This window comes from Solanum tuberosum, unplaced genomic scaffold (assembly GCF_000226075.1).
Source record: "Solanum tuberosum cultivar DM 1-3 516 R44 unplaced genomic scaffold, SolTub_3.0 scf00219, whole genome shotgun sequence".
NCBI classification, from domain to species: domain Eukaryota; kingdom Viridiplantae; phylum Streptophyta; class Magnoliopsida; order Solanales; family Solanaceae; genus Solanum; species Solanum tuberosum.
Genome location: NW_006239145.1, coordinates 847,298 through 857,380, shown reverse-complemented (window position 1 = coordinate 857,380; position 10,083 = coordinate 847,298). Strand labels below are relative to the sequence as shown.

Below are 10,083 nucleotides of genomic sequence, written 5' to 3'. Positions count from 1 at the left end.
TATTAAATTATGTGTACAGTGTTGCTATAATTTAGTTAACATGTTGAGTAGTTTCCGGAGATAATTTGGTACGCTACCCACTCTCAAAATCTAATTTTCAAAATAGCTGCTTATTTTATTTATTTTTCTTTAGGATTTTATAAAGTGAAAAGGATGGGGTTGGTAGGGGTGCCAAAAAAAAAAATCGACTTGAATGTCTATTTGGATTGATATAAAAGTTGGTTAAATTATTTGTCAAAAAAAAATAAAATTGGTTAAATTTATTTTTAAGTCATTTTTTAGTTTTTGAAAATATTTGGCAAGGTTAAAAATAATTTAAACTAAGTTTATAATGACTTAAAAAAAAATTAAAAATTAAAAGTAGAATTCTCGCTATTTTTTATTTTTTTACTTAAAAGTCTTTAGAAGTTTGACTTTTTATTTCTTTGACTTAAAAACTATTTTTTTTCTCACCTTATCTTAACGGACTATAAATCGATTAAATCGTTATCGGATTTTAAGATTTTTTAAATATAAATTTATAATCATACCCAAAGAATCGGATAGATTTTTATTTAATATTAAATTAATTGAGACATGTTAAATCGGATTGAAACTAAGAGTGTGTTTGTCATTACTACTAAAAACTGCTTATTATTAGAATTTTTTTAAAAATAACATTTTAGAAAAAAATACTTTAGAAAAAATAATAATTTGTGTTTTACTAATTCATTTGAAAAGTGTTTTTCATGTAAATTGTGTTTGGCTGTCTCAATTTTCGAGTAGTAATTACTCCTTCTATTCTATATTAACTGAATTTTTGAGATTTTTTTTATTGTTCAAACTAATTAAATCGTTCAAAGTTCAAGATTGGTGTTTATATTTTTTTTTCATATTTGTCCTTTCATTTATTGAAGTTTTATATTCTCCACGAGATGAAACTAGTTATATTTATGATTTCATAAAAGATAATAGTGAAAATCATGGATTAAACTATGTTCCTGAATGTTTTTCCTAATATGTGTGTATTGCTTCATAGATTCAATTAATACGGAATAGAGGGAGTGGTAACTACTCCTACAAGGTATTCCAACTATCTTGAATAACAAACCACAAATTATTAGATACTAGGGAATTTGGCTGCACTTCGCACAGTCATGAAAATTATATGTAAATTTATTTTAAAAATTAATTATGATATAAGGAACTAAAATATCAACTATAGAAATAAGAAAATGATAAAATCACAATACAAAATATTTTTGTAGAAATAGAGCTTAAGTGAATTATATTTTTATTATCAAATATTTTTCAAAATTAAAAGACTAATTCATTAAGGAAAAAAATCATACATTATGACGATAATACATATAATTTAAATAAACATATTGAAGGACTTGATTTTTTTCTTATTTTTGTTAAATGATAAATTTATTGTCCGATGAATCTTCCTTTCATTGGAATAAAAAAGTGACAAAACTAAAAATAGGAGGAAAAAAAGATAAGTATTTCTATTTTATTTATTTTTTGATATTTGATCCGTTTATTGTACTTGTTTTTTCTCTTATTCATCATCATCTAAATAGATATATTTCTCTTATTTTCATCATCACCTAAATAAACTTCTATTGCTTTTTTCGTATATATCTTATATTATTCTGATAATTCTTTAAAAGTAGAAGAAATGAACAAATTTAAAGAAAATGTAAATGGTTCTTCATATAAGAAACACCTAAGAACTGCGTATTTCAATATTTAATATGTATTTCTTTTGAGCCATGAATAGTAAAATTTGAACGTATGTTGTCGTAGTTAGCTGTGTTATGATAAAGTTAAAACTTAAAAATAACTAATTTGAACCTAAATGAATTAATAAGAACCTAAATTAATTTTTTTTTATAGAGAGAACATATGAAAAAGTAAAGCAAAAAGAGAAAAATAACAACACAATTTTGTTAAGTCCTTAATCACAAAAACAAAGATGAATTTTTTTTTTACATAATCAATACAATTATTTTTGAGCTCTTACCCGACAACCCTTCTATCTATATCCAAGAGCCTTTTCATGGAGTTAAACTAAATTAGTATAAATTTGATACTACAACAATAATATAGAATATCACTATTTCAAATATGGAATAAAAATAATAATCTTAAGTAGGAATCTTATAAAACAAAAAATGTGAATTTATATAGACAAAATTGAAAGAATATCATAAGGTATCTTAGATTTTGAAATTAAATTGTAGGGGGTTATGCATATGAAAATTTAAAGAAAATGAGTTAATAATATTAACTAAAGTAGAAGTTCAACAGGTATAAGTTATGGAGGTATTTTAAAATAAATAAAATAAAATAATGAAGACAAATTAAAAACTCATGAAACTATTCAACGTTCATTGGGTGTTTAAGTTTTATTAGGAAAGCAAACAAATCAACTTCTTCTCTTTCTGTACTACTCCATTGTGTTTAACAAAATTTAAAGAGAAAAAAAAATACAATAAAAAAAGAGACAAATATCTTGAAATAGTAAATATTGAGACTTTATTTTTTTGGGAAAAAGGGTAAAAAATGCCCTTAAACTATGTGAAAGGAACAAAAATGTCCTTCGTTTATAGTTTGGCTCAAAAATGCCCTTACCGTCAATACTTTGGTTAAAAAATGCCCTTACAGTCAATATTTTGGTCCAAAAATGCCCTTATTGTTATTTAATGGGTCAAAATGCTCATTTTTCAAATAAATATAAAATTATTTTCTTTTTAACACATTCTTTTTCTAATAATGTTATTTAAATTAGGTTACTTCAATTCAGAAAAAAATAAAATATTTCTTATTTTATTATCATTATTTTTTATAGTGATAATATTTAACTTAATGATGGATTTACTATGATCTTATATATATGACATATATTATCTGTCGAAAGGGTACATGAAGTTATTCTATTTTGATTGATAAAATGAGATTAAGAAGAAAAAAGAATTCCTACATTTTTATTTGTTAAAGTTATTTTAAAAGAAAGTAAACAAGAATAGTGTTCTTTAATAATATTTTAATTAGGAAGAAGATGTGTATAAAAAGAAAATAATAATATATTTATTCTAAAAAGGGCATTTTTGGACCAGAGTATTTACTGCAAGAGGATCTTTTAACCAAAGTATTGACGGTAAGGGCATTTTTGAGCCAAACTATAAACGAAGGACATTTTTGTTCCTTTCACATAGTTTAAGGGCATTTTTTACCCTTTTTCCCAAAAAAATAAAGTCTCAATATTTACTATTTCAAGATATTTGTCTCTTTTTTTATTGTATTTTTTTTTCTCTTTAAATTTTGTTAAACACAATGGAGTAGTACAGAAAGAGAAGAAGTTGATTTGTTTGCTTTCCTAATAAAACTTAAACACCCAATGAACGTTGAATAGTTTCATGAGTTTTTAATTTGTCTTCATTATTTTATTTTATTTATTTTAAAATACCTCCATAACTTATACCTGTTGAACTTCTACTTTAGTTAATATTATTAACTCATTTTCTTTAAATTTTCATATGCATAACCCCCTACAATTTAATTTCAAAATCTAAGATACCTTATGATATTCTTTCAATTTTGTCTATATAAATTCACATTTTTTGTTTTATAAGATTCCTACTTAAGATTATTATTTTTATTCCATATTTGAAATAGTGATATTCTATATTATTGTTGTAGTATCAAATTTATACTAATTTAGTTTAACTCCATGAAAAGGCTCTTGGATATAGATAGAAGGGTTGTCGGGTAAGAGCTCAAAAATAATTGTATTGATTATGTAAAAAAAAAATTCATCTTTGTTTTTGTGATTAAGGACTTAACAAAATTGTGTTGTTATTTTTCTCTTTTTGCTTTACTTTTTCATATGTTCTCTCTATAAAAAAAAATTAATTTAGGTTCTTATTAATTCATTTAGGTTCAAATTAGTTATTTTTAAGTTTTAACTTTATCATAACACAGCTAACTACGACAACATACGTTCAAATTTTACTATTCATGGCTCAAAAGAAATACATATTAAATATTGAAATACGCAGTTCTTAGGTGTTTCTTATATGAAGAACCATTTACATTTTCTTTAAATTTGTTCATTTCTTCTACTTTTAAAGAATTATCAGAATAATATAAGATATATACGAAAAAAGCAATAGAAGTTTATTTAGGTGATGATGAAAATAAGAGAAATATATCTATTTAGATGATGATGAATAAGAGAAAAAACAAGTACAATAAACGGATCAAATATCAAAAAATAAATAAAATAGAAATACTTATCTTTTTTTCCTCCTATTTTTAGTTTTGTCACTTTTTTATTCCAATGAAAGGAAGATTCATCGGACAATAAATTTATCATTTAACAAAAATAAGAAAAAAATCAAGTCCTTCAATATGTTTATTTAAATTATATGTATTATCGTCATAATGTATGATTTTTTTCCTTAATGAATTAGTCTTTTAATTTTGAAAAATATTTGATAATAAAAATATAATTCACTTAAGCTCTATTTCTACAAAAATATTTTGTATTGTGATTTTATCATTTTCTTATTTCTATAGTTGATATTTTAGTTCCTTATATCATAATTAATTTTTAAAATAAATTTACATATAATTTTCATGACTGTGCGAAGTGCAGCCAAATTCCCTAGTATCTAATAATTTGTGGTTTGTTATTCAAGATAGTTGGAATACCTTGTAGGAGTAGTTACCACTCCCTCTATTCCGTATTAATTGAATCTATGAAGCAATACACACATATTAGGAAAAACATTCAGGAACATAGTTTAATCCATGATTTTCACTATTATCTTTTATGAAATCATAAATATAACTAGTTTCATCTCGTGGAGAATATAAAACTTCAATAAATGAAAGGACAAATATGAAAAAAAAATATAAACACCAATCTTGAACTTTGAACGATTTAATTAGTTTGAACAATAAAAAAAATCTCAAAAATTCAGTTAATATAGAATAGAAGGAGTAATTACTACTCGAAAATTGAGACAGCCAAACACAATTTACATGAAAAACACTTTTCAAATGAATTAGTAAAACACAAATTATTATTTTTTCTAAAGTATTTTTTTCTAAAATGTTATTTTTAAAAAAATTCTAATAATAAGCAGTTTTTAGTAGTAATGACAAACACACTCTTAGTTTCAATCCGATTTAACATGTCTCAATTAATTTAATATTAAATAAAAATCTATCCGATTCTTTGGGTATGATTATAAATTTATATTTAAAAAATCTTAAAATCCGATAACGATTTAATCGATTTATAGTCCGTTAAGATAAGGTGAGAAAAAAAATAGTTTTTAAGTCAAAGAAATAAAAAGTCAAACTTCTAAAGACTTTTAAGTAAAAAAATAAAAAATAGCGAGAATTCTACTTTTAATTTTTAATTTTTTTTTAAGTCATTATAAACTTAGTTTAAATTATTTTTAACCTTGCCAAATATTTTCAAAAACTAAAAAATGACTTAAAAATAAATTTAACCAATTTTATTTTTTTTTGACAAATAATTTAACCAACTTTTATATCAATCCAAATAGACATTCAAGTCGATTTTTTTTTTTGGCACCCCTACCAACCCCATCCTTTTCACTTTATAAAATCCTAAAGAAAAATAAATAAAATAAGCAGCTATTTTGAAAATTAGATTTTGAGAGTGGGTAGCGTACCAAATTATCTCCGGAAACTACTCAACATGTTAACTAAATTATAGCAACACTGTACACATAATTTAATATTACATGATGGAAAATATTTCGAACAGTAACATTCACTGAAATTGGAGATTTTTTTCACTAACAAATGAAACATAGGAGATAACCTAAGGTTATAACACCTCCTAAGCAAAAAGTTCATCGATCTATCACTCCAAAAAAAAAAAATCACCAAAAAAACAAAATCAATCAAAGAAATATACAAAATTAATCTAATTAAATAGTCACAATGACTACAAATTAGTTGTAGGCATGTTTTCAGCAATTTGCAATCGCTATTTGCGCTAGCGATTGCAAATTGCAACGTACAATTGTATCAACGAATACACACGTTTCTTCCTTTGTATTCCCTGTTGGAATATCCACTACGTACGATTCCACCACCACCGTTCCGTTTTCATCATCCGCCGGATGCAGCGTCGTCACCGACCGGTAATTGTTCAGCCTGTGATCGCCGCCGATGACGCTGAAACTAATGACGTGTTCATCATCGTCTAAGATTTCTAATCTCTCCTTGCTAGATGCGGCAGGGAGGCCGGAAATTACCTGAACCTCCCTTAATGTGCCGACGTTTCCGTCTCCGACGATGACGTGGCAGCTTTTGAGAAAATGCTTATAAGCTTGCGGATTGTCGAATCGGCGGACTAGTGACCATACGGCGTCGATCGGGGCGGAGATGGTCTGCACCACGGCGGAGCAGCACTGATTGGGGCTTACAGCGTGGGTGTGGTAATGTAAGTGATTGTTAGGGACTGAGAACTGCACCGGGATAATCCATGTCGGTTGAGGCGGTTTGTGGAAGTTTCCGGCGAGAGTGGTGGTGATTGTGTGGTTGATCCTCTGCAGCTGAAGTGAACAAGGCATTTCTATTATTACTACTCTCTTTTTCTTCTTCAAAGGAGAGAGGTGAGGATGGAGTACTCTTTACATATACATATGGTGATAGATGGATATATATACAAAATGCATATAGAGAGAAAATTGAGGTGTTTTATTAAATAATATATTGGTATTTAGTCGGTTACAATTTAAGGTGACATATATGATACAATAATAAGCACTATTTTAATGATTTTTTGAAAACCTCTAATGTAATAAAAGTTTATTCTTCCTTTGTAGTTAGTGTCTTAATTATTTTTTTAGTTCTTTTTTTTAAAAAAAAAATTATTATTAATAACGAGCCAAATTCTAATAGATTTTTGACAAAATGCGGCCTAAGTGCTTCTAGTCCAAGTTCATAAGACAAGTTTTCTGTAATATCTTTACAAGAATATTTCATTAGTCTGTTAAAAAATGAACTATACAAATTTTATAATCAAATTCAGTTATGTCAACTACGTTAAATGATCTTTTAAATTAGTCAAGACATTTTAGTTTATGATTAAGGTTGTTTAATCGAAAGGAATTGACACTACAAACATTTTTCATCGGTAGTCCTCGATCGAAAGTTAACTCAACAATCGAATTGAAATTGATAATTTAAATCGGAAAAAATTATTAATTTATCGGTAATGGGTTATTGGTTTAATGATTTCAATAACAATTTTAATTTTTTTATCATAGATTTATTTGTTCTTAACAATCTGAGGTTTTTTCTTAATGGGTTAACCGATAACTCGATAATAAATTAATACTGTAGATTATAGTATACTATTCGGTGTATAAAATCCATGACTTAGGGTTTAGTTTCATATTTTAATTTCTGGTTGTCTCAAACTTACGGTTATTCTACAATGTGTCAGTATTACTTGAGAATAAGATGCAATCAACCAACTCATGTGCATGGTTTATTTGATCTGTCATCATGTTTCTAAGTGATTTTCAATCATTTATTTTGTTGTGTGAATTCTTAATGATTAAATCGATAACTGATAAGTCAATATCTTAATAGTTCTATAATAATTTAATATGCCTACAAATCGATAATTAATAAGTCGAATCGATAAAATTCAAAATTAAACCAAATCGACCAATACACATTTCTATTTATGACTAGTTCTCTTTTCGTTAATGAAAAACTTTTATAGTAAAAAATGTTAGGATAATATTTAATAGTGTATCATAAGTTACAAAAGTCTTATCATCAACAACTATTATTTCTCCCTTTGTCCCAATTACATAGTTTGAATTCAAACGTCAATTTTTTAATTTTGATCATAAATTGAAACATAAAATTTATAAATTTAAAACTACGTAAATAATATTTTATAGTATCACAATACTGATACATTTTATCTTACGGTTGCCTCGTTATTATTGCGTATTTTCGCAGGTCGCCAGGACGCGGAACCGCTTAAGAGTGACGTGGCTACTTTGTAGCCTTTTGAAGAAGAAGATCCAAGGGCTATTATGTCATTTTCATTAAGGGGAGAGAAGGAAGGCAGATTACGTAATTATAGGGAAAGGACGAGGGCAGTTTAATTATAGACTCTGTTTAGATGAGTTGTATGCAAGTTGATCGATCAACTTGCATGAAAAAAACCATCTCTCTATTCTAGGAAAGATTAAACTAACACAACTAGGCTACACACACATTTATATTCTTTTTTGGCGTGTTTAGCATTACGGAAAGTATATTTAAGAAAATATTTTTAAAAGCAAATTACTTAATTCTTTTTCTATTTAACAAAATTGACGTTTTTGAAAAAAAAAAAAAAAAACTAAAGTAGCATTTTTAAAGAATAAAATTTCTTAACACTTGTTTCAATAGATTAGTTAGACCTTAATTTTAATATAAGTTATTGAAGCGTGTTACCATCTTATCTAAAAGTTTAAGTTGTTAGAGATAGTGATTATATTATAACATGTCTCCTCATGTACGAGCCTGCTTCTTTTTATGGGCTAAACACATAGAAATTCTTTTTAATATGAATGGCGGTGACTCACATATAACTTTATGGTTACAAAAATGGCTCACATATACAAATTACTATTAATCAAAAATTCGCATTTTGTCAAAAATCTATTAGAATTTGGCTCGTTATTAATAATAATTTTTTTTTTAAAAAAAAGAACTAAAAAAATAATTAAGACACTAACTACAAAGGAAGAATAAACTTTTATTACATTAGAGGTTTTCAAAAAATCATTAAAATAGTGCTTATTATTGTATCATATATGTCACCTTAAATTGTAACCGACTAAATACCAATATATTATTTAATAAAACACCTCAATTTTCTCTCTATATGCATTTTGTATATATATCCATCTATCACCATATGTATATGTAAAGAGTACTCCATCCTCACCTCTCTCCTTTGAAGAAGAAAAAGAGAGTAGTAATAATAGAAATGCCTTGTTCACTTCAGCTGCAGAGGATCAACCACACAATCACCACCACTCTCGCCGGAAACTTCCACAAACCGCCTCAACCGACATGGATTATCCCGGTGCAGTTCTCAGTCCCTAACAATCACTTACATTACCACACCCACGCTGTAAGCCCCAATCAGTGCTGCTCCGCCGTGGTGCAGACCATCTCCGCCCCGATCGACGCCGTATGGTCACTAGTCCGCCGATTCGACAATCCGCAAGCTTATAAGCATTTTCTCAAAAGCTGCCACGTCATCGTCGGAGACGGAAACGTCGGCACATTAAGGGAGGTTCAGGTAATTTCCGGCCTCCCTGCCGCATCTAGCAAGGAGAGATTAGAAATCTTAGACGATGATGAACACGTCATTAGTTTCAGCGTCATCGGCGGCGATCACAGGCTGAACAATTACCGGTCGGTGACGACGCTGCATCCGGCGGATGATGAAAACGGAACGGTGGTGGTGGAATCGTACGTAGTGGATATTCCAACAGGGAATACAAAGGAAGAAACGTGTGTATTCGTTGATACAATTGTACGTTGCAATTTGCAATCGCTAGCGCAAATAGCGATTGCAAATTGCTGAAAACATGCCTACAACTAATTTGTAGTCATTGTGACTATTTAATTAGATTAATTTTGTATATTTCTTTGATTGATTTTGTTTTTTTGGTGATTTTTTTTTTTTGGAGTGATAGATCGATGAACTTTTTGCTTAGGAGGTGTTATAACCTTAGGTTATCTCCTATGTTTCATTTGTTAGTGAAAAAAATCTCCAATTTCAGTGAATGTTACTGTTCGAAATATTTTCCATCATGTAATATTAAATTATGTGTACAGTGTTGCTATAATTTAGTTAACATGTTGAGTAGTTTCCGGAGATAATTTGGTACGCTACCCACTCTCAAAATCTAATTTTCAAAATAGCTGCTTATTTTATTTATTTTTCTTTAGGATTTTATAAAGTGAAAAGGATGGGGTTGGTAGGGGTGCCAAAAAAAAAAATCGACTTGAATGTCTATTTGGATT

General features: G+C 27.7%; 2 protein-coding genes across 2 annotated transcripts; one reads left to right on the top strand and one right to left on the bottom strand.

Annotated features, from left to right (window-relative positions):
- Nucleotides 1-5,764: 5,764 nt before the first annotated feature.
- Nucleotides 5,765-6,730, bottom strand: LOC102580652 (abscisic acid receptor PYL4-like). The gene has a single exon (XM_006356413.2). It carries the CDS (start codon nucleotides 6,603-6,605, stop codon nucleotides 6,000-6,002), a length of 606 nt encoding a protein of 201 aa, XP_006356475.1. The 5' UTR covers nucleotides 6,606-6,730; the 3' UTR covers nucleotides 5,765-5,999.
- Nucleotides 6,731-8,909: 2,179 nt separating this feature from the next.
- LOC102580319 (abscisic acid receptor PYL4-like) lies at nucleotides 8,910-9,875 on the top strand. Its single transcript, XM_006356412.2, has one exon. It carries the CDS (start codon nucleotides 9,035-9,037, stop codon nucleotides 9,638-9,640), a length of 606 nt encoding a protein of 201 aa, XP_006356474.1. The 5' UTR covers nucleotides 8,910-9,034; the 3' UTR covers nucleotides 9,641-9,875.
- Nucleotides 9,876-10,083: the final 208 nt, after the last annotated feature.